This window comes from Dipodomys merriami, unplaced genomic scaffold, assembly GCF_024711535.1.
Source record: "Dipodomys merriami isolate MVZ:Mamm:240054 unplaced genomic scaffold, mDipMer1.0.p SCAF_40, whole genome shotgun sequence".
NCBI classification, from domain to species: Eukaryota; Metazoa; Chordata; class Mammalia; order Rodentia; family Heteromyidae; genus Dipodomys; species Dipodomys merriami.
In genome coordinates this window covers 7,564,502-7,585,711 of record NW_027205604.1, presented here as the reverse complement: position 1 = coordinate 7,585,711, position 21,210 = coordinate 7,564,502, and the positions used below count along the sequence as shown (strand labels likewise).

At 38.2% G+C, this 21,210-nt stretch overlaps 1 protein-coding gene across 7 annotated transcripts in view; it reads right to left on the bottom strand.

Annotated features, from left to right (window-relative positions):
* Window positions 1-21,210, bottom strand: part of Tnik (TRAF2 and NCK interacting kinase) — a 407,835-nt gene that overhangs the window by 37,315 nt on the left and 349,310 nt on the right. For 4 of the 7 annotated variants that reach the window (XM_069991889.1, XM_069991891.1, XM_069991892.1 and 1 more), the window contains 4 exons: window positions 19,945-20,042; window positions 19,032-19,055; window positions 12,920-13,104; window positions 3,314-3,443 (listed from right to left, as the gene is read on the bottom strand). In XM_069991889.1, coding sequence (XP_069847990.1) covers window positions 3,314-3,443; window positions 12,920-13,104; window positions 19,032-19,055; window positions 19,945-20,042 — 437 coding nt within the window. The remainder of the gene's footprint in view (window positions 1-3,313; window positions 3,444-12,919; window positions 13,105-19,031; window positions 19,056-19,944; window positions 20,043-21,210) is intronic. The other 3 variants (XM_069991890.1, XM_069991893.1, XM_069991895.1) reach the window with 1 other exon arrangement.

Here is a 21,210-nt window from a genome sequence, read left to right as displayed (position 1 = left end):
ACCAGCACTTTCATATTAAGCAAATATTGTGTGCCCAAGCACTCTACTAGGAACACAAACATGAACAACAGCCCTGCCCTCCAGGATTGCATCTAGAGAGCCCCAACAATACCACTGGTCTTTGTGCCTTTACCATTTCCCTATGTATGACACTTAGATGTTCTGTATATTTTAAGAATGATAATGTGCTTTACTGATTCACCAATTAGATATTGATCTGATCACTAGAAATACTCTGAAAGGCACACCAGAAATAATGTTTACATTTAATGTGTGTATCCAGTCGCTCAATCATGTTTTTGTTTTGTTTTGTTTTTTGTTCTTTCCGATCCTGGGACTTGAACTCTGGGCCTGGACACTGTCCCTGAGCTCCTTTTGCTTAAGGCTAGTGCTCTGCCACTTGAGTCACAGTGCCACTTCTGGCTTTTTCTGTGACTTATTGGAGATGAGCACTTTCCTGCCTGGGCTGGGTTCGAACCGCAATCCTCAGATCTCAGCCTCCTGAGTTGCTAGGATTACAGTCATGAGCCACCTGCACTCAGCTGTTGTTGTTTTTAACAAAGAAACAACTTCTTGTTTCCATTTCCTGGAGTTTATTACAATAGTATTTTATATGATCAGAGGCACATAAGCATTGTACCTTTGTGTTTCTCTCCTGAATATGTTGGCTTTGTTGTTGTTGCCTGTAGTTTGCATTGGGACACTTAGTCTTCATCTACCCTTGCCCTGGGGTTTATAGCACCAGCTGTCCTGGGTTGCCAGCTTGCAGAAGACAAATCACTGGACTTCTTTTGTTTGTTTTCATTTTTGTCTTTTCTTTTTTGGTACTGGGTACAAACCCAGGATGTTGCATTTGCTAGGCAAGTGCTTTGCCACTGAGCTACATCCCAGCCCCTCTTTAGACTTCTTAGCTTTCACAATTGCATGAGCTACTCCCCTATTCCTTACCCCTGCCTCTCTCTTAATTCACCCCTCCCTCTCTCCTGCATTCAGAAATACTGAATTTCTCTAGAGGTCATTACAAGGTACCGTATATACAAGGTACAGCACTAATACTTTGTGTACTATATTCCACTGAATCCTCACAAAACTTCATGGGTAGAGCTTTCATTATCTCCATTGTACAGATGGAAAAACTGCACCACAAGAAATTAAAAACTAGTCCCCAGTAACAAGTGTTCTATTTGGTAAGGTCAGAGTTCAAACCTGGATTGTCTGGAGGAAGAGCCCTTATATTCTGCACTGAACTGTAGTACTGAAGTGTTGTACTCCTGGCCACAACTGATTGGACCTGGAGTGGGCACCTGAGTCACGTGAGATCAGATTTCTAAAAAGCATTTAACATGAGGCTTGAGAGACCAAGGTCAGTTTCTGCTAGCAGCTGAACTAGAATGTAGTGAATATCTTGTGAAAGAGGAAGGAGAGACAGAATATGTAAATGGAGAGAATGAAATGATCTGAGGGTCTTTCAGTAGGCCAAACTCATGTAAGACACTGGTAGATGTAATTTTAAAGTGATTGGTTGTCATTGTAGAATACTGCAGGGTTTTGAATAATGCAGAATCATCTGGATGTGGCTGGCAGCACTAAAAGTGTGGCTCTAAATGCCTACTTGGAGGTACTGTCTCATCGTAAAGACTCAGGCAAATTTTAAACCACATTAAAGATTAGAGCAATTTTATATAGCGTTAAAGACCTCACTCTAGAACATCCTTCCTCATGTTTCCTCAAGTAGCAAGCTGTAGTCACTAAAGCTATGAAACGATCCATTCACCACACTGTGAGATTTATACACCAGCAGGCTACAATGTCAACTCCAGCAGCCAAGTCCATTTTTCATTCTAGACATATGTGAAAGGATTCTTTAAAGCTTACTTGAAAGATTCCACAAGGCTGTAAAATGAAATTCTAGCAAGTTGCTTTGTGAACTAGTCTTCTAGTGATAACCCCGTTGCCAATGATTACTTCAAAGGCATTATTCATCTCAAAACTTCAGTTCCTTTCTTCCCAATGAAGGTGAAATGCCCCGTGCCTTTTTGGAGTACAAAGTAGGCTGTTGGGGTTTCTCAACTCTATCCTGGTAGAATTGTGAGAATTGCAGATGACATGTTTGAGTTTCAGAGGGGAGAGTGTTCTGTGATAATAGGTAAAAGGAGAATTCAATTTATAGAGTGAGTGAAAATAAAAGTCATTATGTATGCAATACTTGAAACTGTGAAGTAACTCATTTAATATTCTCAGCCATCTTAGAAGTTATGTGCTATTATCTGTGAAAGTTTTCAGATGACAAAACAGATGCAAGGAGAGGTCAGATAACATTTTCATAAAGTTACCAGTCATTTTCCTTTCAAATAAAGAACCAGCTTTCAAACTTGCAAGGTGATGATGAAATGAGAATAGATTCCCATTGGGGTCCTTCTGGTTGGTACAAAAGGGAGTTCTGCCTGCAGGAAGGACAGGTTAAAGGGAACAATGCCTCCCACCACATGTAACAATATTCCTAGACTTAAACAATTACCCAAAATGCTACTGTGCACTTTCCAGTAAACCTGCATGTTTCTTTGTCACCCAAAATAACTTTTTTTTTTCAAGTGTTAATTTAATGAATTCTTAGAACTACTGAGCATTTTCTCCAATGGAATCCACAAGGATAAACCACTGAAAGAGGAGGCTAACAAAACCACTGGTCCTACTCAGATAGATCATTCCTTTCTGCTTTCCTATTATAGGGAACATCTGGGTTTGCCAGTTCTATATCCTCAGGCTAAAATTTTAGATTCCAATTTGCATAGCTCCTACTAAAATTTTGGACTAATGTAATTAAGTCACATTGCAAAAGCTTAGAAAGATACAGAAAAGAAAGCAGCAGACAATTAAAATCGCTCAACCATTTAGATGCCAGGTTTCCTACCCCCGCCCCCCCCATCTCCATGCTTAAAAATAGATGCTGTCAGCATTCCCTGTGAAAGCACTAGTAGAAAAAACACTTAAGAAATGCATGTCATGTCCTTGAGCCGGGCACCGGTGGCTCATGCCTGTAATCCTAGTTACTAAGGAGGCTGAGATCTGAGATCTGAGGATCATGGTTCAAAGCCAGCCCAGGCAGGAAAGTCCACGAGACTCTTATGTCCAATAAACCACCAGAAAACCAGAAGTAGCACCTGTGGCTCAAGTGGTAGAGTGCTAGCCTTGAGCTGAAGATCTGAGGGACAGTGCCCAGGCCCAGAGTGCAAGCCCCATAACCAGCAAAATGAAAGAAAAGAAAAGAAAAAAAGAAATGCATGTCCTCTTCCCAGTTGTTACAGCAGCTTACCTCTCTAATCATCAAGGTTCCTTCTCTTGAAAGACTGCTGCTGAAAGTGTCCGTGTGAGAGGTCTCCAGCCCGTGGGTCCCCACCATGCCCACACTGTACTGCTCATTGCTCCCTGGAGCTCCTGTTGGTCTAAGGTAGGAAGGAATAGTATCAATGGCAAGCTGGATTTAAGGAATACTAATTCCTGCCCATATCAGTTATTTTAGTGTGGTAAAAGCTGTCCTTTTATCATCTGTTTTTAAGTGTATACTTCAATGGTTTGGAAGACATTCCATATTGAGTTGACTGTGGCTGGACTGGGGTTACATTTCTGTAGATTCTTTTCCAACATATTCTTGGCCCAGTGGCCAGTAGGAATGAACTTCTTGTTTTCTATGGAGAAACATGCTGAAGTCAGCACAAAGGTTTCCCAGATTCTGTGTGACCTCCCCCTATCCCCACCCCACCTCCTTCCTTGATGAGCACCCACCTGACCTGCTCTTATGATCACTCTTTCCTCTGCCTGGAACACTCTCCCACCCTGACTCTTGCTTGCTCCTTCTCAGTCATCTAATTTAATATAAAATACTTTCTCTGAGAAGCTGTCTCTCACTTTCTATTTCTCATCCTACCAGCCTTTCTTTTTTTTTTCTCTCTACCTTTTCTTCAATAGTTGTCATTAAACTTCCTTTCCAATTTTCTCCTCTATCATTAGAACAGATGTTTGGGGGAGGGGTAAGATGCTTATTGCTACTCATCAATATATAACCAGCACCCAGCAGAGTCTGGCACATAGTAGGGACATAGAAAGTAATCAGTAGTTAAATGAGCTTCGTGCTATTTAAAGACTACCAATTAGGAACATGCTGGTTCATTGGAGTACCATGAACAAGACTTGGAATTAGGAAAACAAACCCCTGTATTCACCCCACAAGGTGCTGGTGCTGTGTCTGTTTCATTTTTTTTCTTGCTATTGTGCTTAAGATACAGTGGGAAAAGAAAACAGGTTATTGACACAGCCTCCTGAGAATACAGACTGAATTTCCTTTCTGTCCTGTAGTAGAAAGCACAGAGGTGACTGACTACTCCATCTGCTTCCTTGGAATGTCAGAAATTTTCAAATTGTTTTTATGTATTTGAAAGGTATTTTTGGCTTCTTGGATACCATCAAAGTCCTTCCATCAAGAAGCATGCCAGATGGATGCAAACACATATCAACAATTCTCGTCCAAAAAGAAAGGCAAGAAAATGTAAAGCTAGACATTTACTTCAAAATAACTACAGCAGTGTATGGAAGGGGTTTAAGTATGGCCTAGAACTAATGTGTTTGGGAAGAAATTTAACAGTATTTTCTATTCTTTTAAATTGTCTTTAAGTAGTTGTGCAAAAGGGTTCATTCAACCTATCAGTTTTGTTTTCTTCCTCCTCCACCATTTTCTGCTCCGCCCTCCCCAGTGCTATCTGAGCATTCCTGAGTGTTTTCAGTTTGAGGCTAATGCTCTACCACTTGAGCCACAGTACAGCTTCCCAGTGTTTTGTTTGTTTTTGCGATTAATTGGAGATAAGCGTCTCAAAGACTTTCCTGCTCTGGCTGGCTTTGAACCTTAATCTTCAGATCTCATCCACTGAGCCACTAGCACCTGTCTCAACCTATCAATATATAAGGACAATACATCTTGATCATGTCACTCAAAGAAGTGTTTTAATGGTCTATATGTCAATCCCAGAAAGGAGTTATTAGTAAGTTCCAGAGACATGGGGAAAAAAGCAGTTGTTCTTAAAACATGTTTTTGTTTTTGTTGTTCACTTTTATCTTTAGGTGCCTTAATTTCTTGTTTGAGACAAGATGATGCAAAGCTAATCAATTAGTAAATGAAGTATGAAGGTCCTTCCAGGAATGGGGTCTCTTTCCCTCTCCATCAATCAGGCATTCTTTGCCACTGTCAGGGACTAAGGTTGAGTTGGGAACATGTCTAAGATGACATTTTACAGTCAGGACTTCTACTACTCTAGATGTCCTATGAAGTCTAAAGGTTATGAAATAGTTTGGCTTTTTCTTTAAAATCCTGACAGGAAAATGTGAAAACAGATGAAATTCACAAACAGTATATTTATCTTAGAGCTAATTTAGGCTAGAAAATCTCTCAATTTCCTACATATTTCAGTTAAATTCCTCCCCAATTTTTGCATTTTCTTTCTTACTAAAATTATCACAGATAGGTGTCCTCTTCCATGCAAATTTGTAGCTATATCCTCTCCCATTTTTTGGTCCATGTGTTCTTTCAAAGTCATCTGTGGTTATTACTCTACCAAGTATATCTTTCCCGAATCAATTCTAAAAGTTTACATTTTGCTAAACAGGTCTGAGTTGTGTGTCATTTATTAGTAGCAGGTTTACTGTGTATAGCATTAGCCATTGTTTGTTTCAACCTTTGTTGAATGTTTTAAAGTGAAAATATATTCCCAGTCAATTTTTATACTTTTAATTTTATGAATTAGACCCATTTCATCTATGATAAATTTTTATGGTGAGCAGGTTTGACTGGCTTGAGTTCTATCTTATTTCTATTTCCAGTACTCCTTATAGATAGAATAGTCATCTATATTTCTTCTTTATTCAATTTCCTTCTAAAATGGTAATTTCTCTTAGATAAGGCGAAGATATCCTGCTGTGGAAGATTGGTCTCTTAAGAATCATTTCTACATACTTATTTATTCTATCCTGATTATGGAAAATTCTCACATGTTTAAAATTACATGTCATGGGGAGCTAGTGGCTCATGCCTGTAATCCTAACTATGCAGGAGGCTGAAGATCTGAGGATTGATATTCAAAGTCAGCCTGGGCAGGAAAGTCCATGAGACTTTTATCTCTAGTGAGCCACCAAAAAGCAACAACAAAAAACAAAAACCAGAAGTAGAACTGTGGCTTAAGTGGTGGAGTGCTAGCCTTGAGCATAAAAGCCCAAGGACAGTGCCCAGGCCTGAGTTCAAATACCATGACTGACAAAACATAACAAAACAAAAGTACATGTGTCTGTGATATGTAGTCTTAGGCAAATTTCAGCCTTTAGTGTTTCAAGGCTATAGAACATGTCTTAAATCACAGAGGAGAGTCTTCATTGGGTCAGGACTCTTTTTTCTTACTCTTCTGGTCTTTGTAAGATGGCCTTTTTGTGGTTTTCCTTTTCTTCTCTATCTTGGATTCTTCCTAAATGTAAGTGGTACCCAGGATTCTGCTTTACTCTGTATAACCTTTTGGCATGCCCTTATCTATGACCTTTATATAATTATGACCCATTACAGAGTAATACTTAATAAATATATAACCTATTTATTCAAAATCCTGTTAATGATTTCTACCTGGATAGTACCTGAGATCATCACCTTTCTGAGTGAGTGAGTGGTATTTGTTGTGGGTGAGAAGAATATAGGGAGACATTACACTAAAGGCAACATAGTAGCTTGTGTTGGATTTTGGACAGGATAAAGGACTCTAGGTCAGAACTAAAAATATGCCTTATAGTTGCTAATCACAGTAATAATATATTAGTATTGGCTCATTAGTTACATGTGCCATACTAATGTATGATGCTAATAATAGGGAGAAGAGGAGGTGGGAATAATAGATGACTTCTTGTATTATTGCTTTAATTTTTCTGTAAATCTATGACTATTCAAAAAGCAAAGTTTATTAATGAAAGAATGAAGGAAAATACATTTTAAAATGTCTACAAAGTCTAAAACAATGTTGGTAACATTTCATACTTAAGATAATCCTTTGTTCTAAATATGATTCTAACAATATAGAGGGTGGGTAGGAAAATTACTTGTCCAAAATCCTATAAGCATTCTAAAAAAACACATCAGAACAAAACAAAAAAGATTCTACTGATTTAAAGGACACCTACAGGAAATTTACCATGATTAGGCTGAGGTTTAGAACAGTTTCCTCTAATTGGGTTTCTCAAAGTGTTCCTTGGAGGTACTGATTTAATTCAATATCTGCTTGTTCAGCACCTGCTATATGAAAAGCCCTTGGTTTGACACAGGGAAGTGGATATAAAACAAGTTTAGTTCCTAAAACTAAAGAGGTTGGAACCTGTCAAAACAGAAGGGCAGCACAAATCTACTTAAATACAAGGCAGAGTATAAGTGAGAAAGAAGGATGGAGGGAAGGACTATCTCAGAGAAAGAGACTCATCAGGTAGATGGGGTTTGGTTTGGCTGGAACATGTTCTGGGCAGTCATGGATTCTGGGAATATATGAAGTGGTAGGGAGCTAGGTCTGAAGCACTGTTGGTCACCTGTCTGCATCAATAATTAGTCAAGTGCCTGGACAAGGTCTGGAGGCAAAGGACTTAAAAAGAACAGGGAACAGGACAGTACTCCAGGAGGCAGACAATAGGATGAGAGTCATGCTGAGACCTGGATGACTGAGGTTGGAAGCCAACCCAGGCAGAAAAGTCTCAAAACTCCATCTCCATCAAAAAGCAGAGCTGGAGGTGTGGCTCAAGTGGTAGAGTACCAGATGAGCAAGCAAAACTTAGCAAAACTGAGGCCTTGAGTTTAAGCCCTGGTACTGGCAAAAGTAAAAGGGAATATGAAGACATGGCTTTCAGTGTTCTATGGCATTTTGTGAGACTGTATACAATTCATGACTGGTACCAGCAGTCGATGGTCCTAGTAATCCAGTCGACTCTGTGTGTACTGTTCTGATGCTCTGAACTGGGTTGTGAGGGAGGCCACGGATGCAGAGGGATACCTCTTCTGCTCATCTGATGTGATAAAAATCTATGTAGATATCTTTCCTTCTTTCTTCGTATTCTATAAGGCTTTCATTTTTGCTAATAATAAAAATCCCAAATAAGTACATAATCTAGAGCTAATATTACACTTACTTCTTTTTAGTCTATTTTCTACCACCTTTTTCTGTATATAAAGCAGTTGCAATTCTGTGCAATTGGCTAAGAACACAAAATTAATTAAAGGTACTCTTATAAGTTATGTCTTAAGCAATACATAACAAACTAGAAAACAAGCTATTGTTTTTTAATACTGGGGTCCACAGCTGCTTGTCTGAAAGGCTAGGGCTTCATTTCTGAAGTTCTTTTATGTATACTATGGGAGCCAACTGTGTGCTACAAATACATTTTTCTCTCTAAAAATGCTCAGCACAAAAAAATCAAGGCCCATCTTTTTTTGTGTGTGTGCTGGTCTTGGGGCTTGAACTCTGAGCCTGGGCTCTTGCCTCTGAGATTTTGCTTAAGGTTAATGTTCTACCACTTGAGCCACAGCTCCACTTATGTTTATTTTTCTTTTTGTCTTGTCCTTTTTGGTACTGCTAGGCAATCACTTTGCCACTGAGCTACAATCCAGCCCTACTTCTAACATTTTTTAGTGCTCAACTAGAGATAAAAGTCACATGGACTTTCCTGCCTAGGTTGGCTTTGAACTGTGATCCTCAGATCTCAGCCTATTGAGTAGCTAGGATTACAGATGTAAGCAAACAATGCATGGCTCAAGGTGTATCTTAACAAAGGAAAATAAAGGTAATAAGAATGTGTGTACAAAGTACTTTAGCCGCAAAACACTCTTCTCAATAGCTAAGTGGGGTTTTTTTTGTTTGTTTGTTTTTTTCCCTTGTTGGGCATGGGGACTGAACTCTGGGCCTGGTCGCTGTCCCTCAGCTCTTCAGCTCAAGGCTAGCGCTCTACCACTTTGAGCCACAGTGACACTTGCGGCTTTTTCTGCTTATGTGGTACTGAGGAATTGAACCCAGGGCCTCATGCATGCAAGGCAAGCACTCTACCACTGAACCATCTTTCCAGCCCTAGCCAAGTGTTTTATAATAGTAAAATTTACAACTATCATATAACTATCATGCTGGAGAATAGACTGCATCTGTTTTATATAAAAGTGTACCCACCATACTAACCAAATCAGAGTAAACACATGTGCACATGTACACATATACTCACACTATTTTTTTCTGAGTATATAATGTATATATACAAAATATTCTTTAGTGGATGAGCATTTAAATCTAAATTTATCATGTCTTCAACAACCAGAAACATAGTATAGATTATGTCTCGTCCAAGCTCAAGTCATTTTAACATTTCCCAAAGGTTACATGATAAACTGTACATATTTGTTCTGAACTTCCTAGTCTAGAACCCCGACACTATCCTCAGAGTGGCAGAATGGAAGAGGGGTCAGGCTTTACCTCTGCAGGCTGGGATGTGAGTACTTGATTTTAAAAGAACAGAAAATTTAGACAGTAGAAGTACAACATGTCTCTACTTAAGGCATTTTGTACTTCACTGCATGCTGTGTACAATGTGTGAGAGGTGAGAAGTCCAATATTCCTTTTTAGAGGGAAGGGATTCAGCACCATTCATAGTTTACAAAATATGGGGGTTATGGCAGTTAAAAACTAAATGCTATTTAACTTTTCTGCACAAAATATCTTTGGTAGTTTCCCTAATTGTTTATAGTACCCTGCAGTTTTCCTTGTATATTCTTATCTCTGTCCAACTAGAATGTAAACTTTTGGAAGGCAAAATTCAAATATGTACTCTCAAATAGTTTTAATGACCTCACTATAGTGTCTAACATATCATGGGAATTTTTGCAGTATTTTATTTTTATAATTGCCTTTCCTAATCCTTGCATGACGGAACAATGTTGAGTTAAAACAAAAACTTAAAGGGCCAGCATGTTTTGAAGGAATATTCCAGATTAGTAATTTGCTTCTGGAACAATTTTATTTGCTGTTAAACAGCATTTCAATGCAGTTTCTTTCAAAATGTCATATGTAACATATTTATGGTTGTCAATAATGGGGTAATTAACAGTAAAATAACAAGTACAGATTTTCAGCAATATAATTACACTTCCCTCTCAGAATTGTGTGTATGTAATAGTGGTTAGTCAGTGAATGACCCTCCCAACAGACTGGCCAGTTGTATCCCTTGAATCCCTGCTGAACAGGATGATAGCTGTGGCCTTAAAATATTTTCCTCAGTTGGTTCCATATCTTAGCTATGGTAAATAATGCTGCAATAAACATAGTTCTGCTGGTAGCTTTAGTATAATCTTGTTTATAATCATTTGGGTAAATGCCCAAAAGTGGAATTGCTGGGTGATAAGGGAGCTCTATGTGGAGTCTTTTGAGGAACATCCATACTACTTTCCAAAGTGGTTGAACAAGTTTACACTCCCACCAACAATGCAGTAGGGTTCCCTTCTGTCCACATCCCTTCCAGCATCTGTTGTTATTAGAGTTCTTGATTATAGCCATTCTAACTGGGGTGAGGTTGTATCTCAATGTTGTTTTGATTTGCATTTCTTTTATGGCTAGAGAAGTTGAGCATTTCTTCATGTGTCTAATGGCTATCCTTTCCTCTTCAGAGAAGTTTCTCTGTAAGTCTTATTTATTGGGCAATTGTTTCTTTGAGGTTTTTGCACCTCAGTAGATGAATGGATCAAGAAAATGTGGTATATATACACAATGGAATTCTATGCCTCCATCAGAAAGAATGACATTGCCCCATTGGTTAGGAAATGGAAAGTTTGGAAAAAATTATATTGTGAAGTAAGCCAGGCCCAAAGAAACGTAGGTCCCATGGTTTCCCTTATTTGCAATAACTAGTATATGTCTGAGACAAGCAGAAACAGTCAGATAAGTTGATGTTAGTTGAAATGAACCCCAAGATAAGGACTCAAATGTTTTTTTCTTTCTTGCTATTGTGTCTAACATTTATAAGATATTTCTTTGTTGCTTTGTATGTCCCTCCCCCATGGTATAACCCCTGTTTTCACTGTATTTGATGTTGTTATAATTTATGGAGGGGAAGGGAAAAAACAAATTGTTTAAATAGGGATACAGGTGGACCCATTGCAACAATGAGATGTACAAGACATTATGTCGAAAAATGAACTTTAAGCCGGGTACCAGTGGCTCATGCCTGTCTTCCTAGCTACTCAGGAGGCTAAGATCTGAGGATCGAGGTTCAAAGCCAGCGCGGGCAGGAAAGTCCATGAAACACTTATCTTCAATAAACCACTAGAAAACTGGAAGTGGTGCTGTGGCCCAAGTGGTAGAGCGCTGGTCTTGAGCTGAAGTGCGCAGGGACAGTACCCAAGCCCAGAGTTTAAGCCCCACAACTGACAAAAAAAAAAAGAAAAAAAAAAAGAAAAAGGAACTTTACAACTTTGGTGTGTGTATGTGGGAGGGGGAGATGGGAAGGGATGGTAAGGGGAAACATAGGAGGAGGCAACAATGCTTGATAAGAAATATAACTTGTTCATGTAATTGTAACCCCTCTGTCCACTATTTTCACAATTTAAAAAAAAAAGATATTTTCTCGGGGCTGGGAAGACGGTTCAGTGGTAGAGTGCTTGCCTTGCATGCATGAGGCCCTGGGTTTGATTCCTTAGCACCACATAAGCAGAAAAAGCTAGAAGTGGTGCTGTTGTTCAAGTGGTAGAGAGTTAGCATTTTGCTGAAGAGTTGAGGGATAGCACCCAGGCCTAGAGTTCAGGCCCCATGACTGACACACACACACACACACACTTTCTCCACCTGTATTGAATATGCTTTGATTATCAATACTGTAGCTACACTAGAAATGGAAGTGAATGAAAAATGAAGCTGGGAAAGTTAGCATTGCATTCTATCAAAGTAATGGCAAATCAGGGCGATGATACCTTGTTCTGCTTTAGGGAAGGAAGAGAAGACAGGACCATCCCCCAGGTTCTATTCCAATGAGAAAAAGAAAAAAAAACAACAAAAAACAAAAAAATGTGAAAACTGTAACTACTAAAGGAGATATAGGTAGGTAGGATAAAGATGTAAATACACAGAGAAGACTACATAGAGATTGACAGAATGTATGTGATGAAGACAGTGGTCAGAAGATGGATTGAGAAAAAGAGACAAAGAAGAGAATGACAGACTTATAGACTCATAATTAAGTCAAATGCCATTGTTATTTGACTCCTGGTTCTTTTTGCGGGTGTGCTAAGCCATGCTGCCATATGGTGGCAGTGCTCTTACTGGTTGGTGGCAGTGGTAGTGAGGGAACGTATATCTCTTGTCATTCATTTTAATCCCTAAGTTTCATTGTCCATGATTTCATTCTTTTCATCTGAGGAGAAAAGGAATGTTTTAGTGGTCTGGCTGTCAATACTATTTTCCCTGAAGATGAATGGAACCTATAAAAAAACAGTCAACCCAAAGGTAGTAGTGAGTTTCCAGATAGGCAAACCTAGGCCTACACATGCTACACATTCTATGCAGTTGTGTCTGGAATGCAATGTCATTACAGAACTGTGTCCTAGTAAGAACCAAATCCTCAAGTCAATTCACCTTGCCAGTGACCTGCACATGCTTTATATTTAGGTTGTATTTCCTGTCCTTCTGTCATGGAGTTCCAGCCCCCATCGTGGTCTACATTTAGAAAGCAGTCCAGGGGCAGGCATGATGAGGCATACTGATTATAGTCCCACCTACTTGGGAAGCTGAGGCAAGGGGGTAGCAACTAAGCAGTTTGAGTTAGCCTGGACAACACAGGGAGAGTATGAAGAAAACAAAACAGAACAACAAACCAGTTTTCTTACATCAGTCTGGGTATGTCGCTGACAGCCACTGTCCCATCTTGAGTCTCACTTTCTCCATCTTCCTCCTCCTCTTCACTACTCTCTGACTCTTCACTGGAGGAAGAGTAATCTGTCACTTTCTTCAGTGGACGGTTTGTTTCTTCAATCCGGAGTTCTCTTAATTCTTTGGCTAATGCCGTCAGATCCTACAAAAGAGAAGTTTGTTCAGCCTATGAATAGTAGATAGAACCAAAGCTATATCTCTCAGCAAGTCAGAGCTCCAGCTTAAGCAACAAAGAAAAATAAAAAATAAAAAGCTCTATAGAGAACTGTGACAAACATAGTTACTGCATGGAACTAAGAAAACGATGTTTGTAGCGTGTAGAAGCTAGAAAAGAAAGATGAAATCAATTTCAACTTTGTTTAAAACCAATAGCTAGACTGAAACTATCTAGTTCTGAATATATATGTGCAAATATATGTATGTCAGGTTGTGTGCATACACATACATATACACACACATTGTGTAATGTTAGCACCCTCAGTTAATGGGGAAAATCCATGGGATGAGAAATTGTTTCCCAGTATTCTGGAACTCCTTCCCAAGCCACAGGGATGGCCTCTCCCCTCTATAATTACTACTGTATCAAAATCTAGCATCAGTCATAGAACAGAGAAGTTCCCAAGGTTCATTTGGTGTGTCATCATTCCCTAGAGAGAAGAGGGACCACATCAAATGATGGCTCTTCCCAAGCCTAGTGCCACTGAAATTTATAGCCAAAGAGCTGAATTAATTAGGAGGAACAGTAAGAGAGGAGTTTTCTTCCAGAATGATACATGTTTTATTTTCTCCACATGTTAATTCCAGTCACCTGGCAGAAGCCCTGACCAAGAACACTGAAATGAATGTGCAAACACCGAAAGAGATCATTTCCCAGTTTACCATGGGTATGATGAATCCTTAGCCTTATGGATATGATGACGTGGGATTTAATCACCAGGCACATTGCAGGCAGTGTGCTAAGTATCTGACTACCTTTTACTTTACATGCTTTCAGAGCAATGCGGAGGGAAGCAGTTCTGCAAAAGCATGGCCGCTCTAATTTGCATGGGTTAACTGCCCATGGCACACAGCATGCAAATGAGGAAAAAGCAATTTGACATCAGTCTTACCATTTCTCCCTATTTAGTGACCCATGTGGGAATCAGAGCATTCAATGAGAGACAGGGGATTAGGGAGAAAGAAACTCATTGAAAAATACTAAATCCCAAAGCTTTCTTGTGGCCATATTCTCTCTTTATTTCAGTCCAGAAATGGATTTATCAAATTTACCCAAAAAGGATTTAAGTCATCTTAGTGACATAGATGATGTTAGATAATCTGTCCTATACAACTGGTTAGAAGAAATACTAATCAATATGCATAGCTAAATTGTAATTATAATTTTATTTGTGAGAACAAACCATCATTTCTCTACTCCCACTTATATGGCAGGCATCACTATTGTGGGTAAAGACTAAAGGAGGAAACACTTTAAATATTTCACTTGAAATTTATGAAGTTCAAAGTGTTAAAGAGTCATTTTCTAATTTTACAAAAAATTCCACAAGGAAAGCAATAATTTGTGTTCTCTAGTTACTTGAATGGGAACCTTTTGGAAAAGGAGAGTTTCTGAAAATTCAAACTATGCATTGTATACACAGACTAGGGCTTTCCAATGTATGCATATTCACCAATGCATGACCCAAGCTCAGTGGATGTGTTTGTCCATCAATGAGAGCATTGTAGAATTGTATAAAAAGGTCCAATGGACAAGCATGGTGGCATATGTCTGTAATCTCAACTATGTGGGAGGCTGAGATAATATGATTTGGTCCAAGGCTGGCCCCAAGCAAAACCTGAGACACTATTTAAAAAATAAATGGGGGCTGGGAAGATGGCTCAGTGGTAGAGTGCTTGCCTTGCATGCATGAGGCCCTGGGTTCGATTCCTCAGCACCACATGAAACAGAAAAAGCCAGAAGTGATTCTGTGGCTCAAGGGGCAGAGTGCTAGCCTTGAGCTGAAGAGCTTAGGGACAGCATCCAGGCCCAGAGTTCTGACCCCATGACTGACAAATTAAAAGAAGTGCTGAGGGGCATGGCTCAAGTCGTAAGAGTATCAGAGTTCAAATCCCAGTATTACAAAAAATAGCTCAATGGTATATAAATAAAATGTATACTATTAAAGAAGAGGAAAACTACCATCCTTCAGGCTTTTGTATAAATCTATTTTTAGTTTCTTTGGCAATGGACCAAGAATAGGAAAAGCTAATAACTAAATTTCAGCTTTTTACTATTTCTTCTTGATAACTGGCAATGTTCACCTTTATGAAAGTGAGAGTATGTTCTACTTGAGAACAAAGGGAACAGTCTAGATATTTGTTAAAATGAGGAAAGGAAAAGGATATTATCATCTTCCAAAATGTATTAAATTTGTTTTGTATTTTGACTTTTATATATTAAAACCATGTTAAGTCTCATCGGAGTATATAACAATTAAAATGTTACTTGCCATTAAAACTACATTTTATTATGATTTAAAGAGAGAATATGGCTTAAAAAATTTATTTCTATTGGCTTTTTAGTCTGAGTAAAATATAAAACTATCAGCTATGAATTCTGAAAAGTTATGATATTTTCCCCTTAGACTTGGTTTTCTTTATCATTGACATTTCAAAACAATACAAGAGATTTAGTAAGTCAAAATTATTTAGAAATATTTAGGTGATCCATAGCCCATTGATTAAAGAAAGCCTCCCTTATTAAGACGATCTGTATTTTCCTAAATGCTCTACTTAGAAACACTTTAATGTTCTGACCTGCTTTGCAATTTTGTTTTAATCAGATTTTTTATTTTCTGTATTATTAAAAAGCTCTTTTTCTGAAACATTAGGCATAATTGAAAATTCCTTTCAAGTTTAATTGGTAACAGCTTGAGGGGTGAGACACATACGAAAGTTTCAAGGTAACAATAATGAGTAGCTCAAAACTAATACCCTCAGCCACAGAAAATTAATCTTCCATTGACAATAGCCTACTACTGTTAGCTGGAGTTTTGTTTCTTATGGAAAAATTTACAAAAGAAAACTTAGAGAAAATAGACACTACTGGGCTCAGATCCATTTTCGTACATTTTATTCTCTGACAATTCCAATTTTCTCCATATAATGAGCCTTTGTGGTAATTTATTGCTTGGCTCTCACAAGCCTGAAGCTAAAACATATTAAAAGATGAGGAAGAGAAATGCTATTTAGCATGAAAATATTCGAGAATATATAACTAAAAAAAGAAATACGACAGGTAAGATTTTCAACTATGGTGCGTATGTGAGGATTGTTAAGAAGCTTGTATTCCAAGACTTCTGTGATGGAATGCTTGTTAGATTCAGAGGTATATCATTTTTCATTCTAATGAGTTTATTTAATCTGACAGTTGTGGACATCTTTGATGAAAAGGTGCTTTTTTAGACCTCTTTTTAAAAAATGTAGTTCATTCAAATTTTGGTTCAGTTTCTTGAACCAAAAGATTTTTAAGCTGGTCTTTTCGTTACATGTTAAAATAATTTCTTTGCTTCTTAGGAATTAAAGATCGGTTGCTTGGCAAGTCTCTTAACCTCAGAATCCTCATATGAGGGAAAAGAAGTTAGACCACTCATTTTTACTCATGTTCCATCTCATCTATGTATGAGTGATCTGGAATTTACAAATCCTGCTCACTAATGCAAAGATTGTGGTAAAGCCAGTGTTGGCTTCTGTATGTAGTCTTCTTGTCACATGTTGAGCTGCAGCAAAGTAAGAAATACTTGTTTCTGAAGGCTGTATTTCATAATCACAACATTGCTTCATGATTTCCTATTTCTCACACTGATTTTTTTTTTCTGATGGGGGGGTGGTTTCACAGGGCTTGGGCACTGTGTCTGAACCTCTTTGTGCTCAGGCTAGTGAGTAATAGCACCATTTCTGGCTTTTTCTGAGTGGTTTATTGGAGGTAAGAGTCTCACGGACTTTCTGCCTGGGCTGGCTTTGAACCATGATGCTCAGATCTTAGTCTTCTGAATAGCTACGATTACAGGTGTGAGCCACCAGTGCCTGGCTTCCCACATTGATTTTTAAGAAAGATTAGGCTCCTAGATTATAAAAACTATGTTTTCAAAAAGAATTTTAAGGCTTTTCATTTCAATTCTGGCAAATGTTATTTCAATGGCAGTCAATGAGAGGGAAGCCTTGGTGGGAAAAAGTAGAATGTTGAATTCAAGGTATTTAAACTGTTGAGTTTCAAGGTATTTAAACTATGGCTCTACTGATATTGTGGGCCTGCTCTTTTACATTGTAAGATCTTAACAGTATCCCTGTCCATAAAATTCCAGTATGTCTGCCCCCCACCTCAATTATAACAACCAAAACTGTCTCCAGACATTTTAATGGTCTTTTTAGGGAAGAGAAATACATGGCTGAGAGCCACTGGATTAGGAAGGACCAAGTTATCCTGTTTTTTCAGTATATCCATATCAGAGATATTCAGAGACAGGGTTGTTTATCACTTGAAGAGCTTTGTCTGGCTACATATGGCCCCAGCAACTTGGGTGTGCAATTTGTACTACCACAATTACTTATCCAATGTGATAAGTACCCTGAAATCAATAAAGTAATTTTTAAAAGCCTACGATATCCAGGTTAAATGCCCTTTCCCTCAGATGATAGATAGTACTTTCCCTCATAGGAACTGCCTCTGTGCTTATTTCTGAACTCAGATATTTTCCCTTGAGTTATACATTGGCCCAACCATTTTATTGGCAATCACAGCACAAGAAAATCAGTCTCTTCAGCTTTCTTGTTCTGGGAGAGATTTAGTAAAAGTTGGACAATTCTGCTGTCCTCATTATTATGAGGGAAAGGGCCAAGCAAAGTCATAGAGCAATTAGAAACATTCCCCTCGTCTTTCAAATAAAAAATCCATCCACATATAGTAGATGTGGTCTTGGTTTTTCTTTTTTCTTCTTCTATTTTTGTTTTTTAATAAAAAAGCGATTCTCTAGAATAACTTTATAACATATTCTGAATGGTTGGGGTGGTTTTAACTCTGCAAATAGGAAGTTGTTTGGTGAAGACCATGTGTAGAAACATGATTTTCCTGTCTTCAAAAACAGCCCTGTGCCTCTGGCCCAAACCTCAACTACCATCTTGGCTTTCCATAACACTTTAATTCACATCACCATGAGTGGTCCTTATCAATTAGGCTGATCATATATTTTTATTCCCATTTTGCAGATGAGTAAAGTGGCCCAAAGCCAGCTATTTATGGGGGGAGGGCAAGATTTAAGTGCAGCTTGCTGATCCTCTAAACCAGTGCTTTTTCCATAAAATTTTACACAAATAGTGCTCAGCAGAGCTACAGCCTGGATGGTATAATAATGGTAGTCTTCAGATTCCATGCAGGTAGGACTGTTTGCAAGGCCTGGCTCTTAAAAATAATTTCACTGTGCTGTATTCATGCAGGTCTGACAAACAGCAGTAAGGCAGTCATTCTTCTTAGCAAGCTACCTGTGACTGACAAAGCCATATATTCTTTCTAATAGAAAAAATGTCTCCACAGATAAGGAAATAAAGCCACTCAACTTGCCAGTATTCATTAAATGCAGTTGCTGCTGCTGCTTCTGTTATTAATGTTCCATAAAATTAATCTAACAATATCTAGTAACTACTCATTCACAAAGCACATACCATAAATTTTGGAGTATGCTAAATGATACTACTTTTCTCTCTTAGCAAAACCATTGAGAACCATCTCTTAGCTAGGCTGTTCAGCATAGGTTTGCTACTGGAAGGAGAAGCAGTGCCATTGATAAAGCACTAATAGTTGTTATTAATCAGTCAGGATCATTGGAAGAGTGACAGTTTTTCTTAGTGGAAAGGCCTCTAAAGTTTTATCTGAGTAGGTCTCAGGCTGGCTTGTGGTGAAAGGGCTCTCCTTCCAGAAGATGACTGTGTACAAGCTGATGCCACTGGCTGCCTTTCTGAACATCAGCAACAGGATAGATAGCACTTTCCTATTTATATTTTGTGAAATCATGACCAAGAAAAGACAATACTGACCTCATCTATAGCTTTCTTATAGCTCTGAGGTAAGAGGAACCCAATCCAGAGGAATCCACAGAAGGGGAGAAGCCAAAAGAAAAGGAAGCAGGTTAGACAAAAAAAAAAAGAAAAAGAAAAAAAGAAAAAGGAATTGTTAGTACCAAACCGATAAAGAATAAAGGGCAATGCAAAGAACTCAGAACGATGTAAGTTCTCTTCATCATTATTCAATACACACACACTTCTTACTTTAAGATGCAAACATAAAAGGGTAAACCCAAAGGTTTTCATTGCCCTATCGGATAGTGTCTTGAGAAACAAATAAAACAAGTGGATAATGACACATCCCACCTTACAAGCTTCCACTTGCAAATTTTAGCGTGCGTACTCTTATTTCTTTTTTTAAGGTTACTGGTGGTCCATTATGTTAACAGTGGTGAAACTAGAGGTCAAGTTTTTATCCTTCTGTCATGTGCTTATCTAATTTTATTCCATAAAGGACAGTAATTTTAGTCCATAAGACAGCTCCTAAAGGCATATAAAGTAGAAAAAATACTGATGTAATTCTTATGGCTATATAGGGAAATACGTAGAATATATGACAAAGCCATAGTAAGTGTCCTGAACTGCTAGTTTTAACATTATTTTTTTGCCCAAGTTGCTGAGCAGATATTATAGCATGAATTATTTTTCCTGTCTTTTTTTCCCTCTATAAAGAGGCACTAATAATTAGCAAAATATCCAAAAGCAGAGGAAGCAAACTAAGATTAGTTCTTTCTTAATCAGGTATAAAGTTCTAGGTGCTTCTAGCATCCATTCTTACTGAGCTCAACAATTTCTGTCACAGTCATGAGCGTATCCCCAGCTACTTTATCTTGTGGGCTCTCTGGTAAGTTAGGAGTTCTGAACTGGGAGAGATAAAAGCACTCACAGCTGGTCGACTGGGCCGGGTAATGTCCCTGGATTCTTCTGGTTTCACCTTGGAAGGCTCATGTGGGAGTACAGGTGACCCTTCCGACTTACTGTTGGCTAGAGGAAAAACAGAGGATGGAGAAAAATACAGCATAACAATCAAAAAGCGCTGAATCATGTTCTGAGTGAGTCACCTGTGAAGTCTCCCTTCAGATTGTTCAGTGCACATATCATTCACTCAGGCAAATCCACAAGTGCATTCATGGAAAAAGAATTAATGTTCAGGAAACAAAACCAAGCAGATGCACGGAGGCCTGTAACCTAGAAGTTATTGGCAACACTAAGAAAAATGATAGCAATTCCCACGGCTACCCCATTGAGGTCTGATGTTAAATGCTTTCTGTCAATTATATTACTTAATCCTTGCTCCAACCCATTGGTGAGGCACTGTCCTCCTAAGTTATAGTTGAATTCTTATTTACAAAGATGGTAACACCAGCCTGAGGTGATGAAAATTATATATTCAACTGTGTTCTTTCTGGCTTCTGAAAGTTTTGTTCTCATTCACTCTGCTAAGCCACATCGTAAGTGAAGCTTCTAAGCTTCTTCTTTACTACCTACTCATTGAAATAGATTACTTTCATGGGATTTTAAGGGGAAAAAAGGAAGGAAATATCATTTAGTGGAATGGTTTTTAAATGGGGCTAGGGAGTGGCTAGGGCCTTTAAAGAAGCAGAATGAGGTAGGACAGGCAAGATACTGGTAATAAAACAGGAAGGGTAATAGAAGAAAAGGAAGAGGAAGTGTGGGAGAGGCTTCTTAAAGTTATGGAGCTTCTGTCTGGTTTATTCACTCAGAGATAAGTACACAGACAGACTAGGAAAGGAGAGTTTCTTGTTTAGTTTTAAAGTGGCTTTTCCTAGACAGACATACCAGGAATACAACAGCTATTTTAAGCCAGAGGAACTAGAGGCTAAAGGAAAGAATGTATGAAGTAAGCCTGAACAAGATCAGAGAATTCAAATTATATATGTATGTGTATTTCTGTGTGTGCAAATATAATACATATATAACTTAATGTGTATAAATATATAATATATGTGTGGGTAATGTACATGCATATATGTGCATATGTGCACATTAAACATTTTATATATATACACATGTATAAAAGTTTGGTTTTCTTTAGTATTTGCTTTAACTATATGAAGTTGCTTGTGAATAGAAAAATGGTAAAGAATAAGCATTTTCTAGGTTAAGAAAAATTTGTTTGGATCATAGCTAG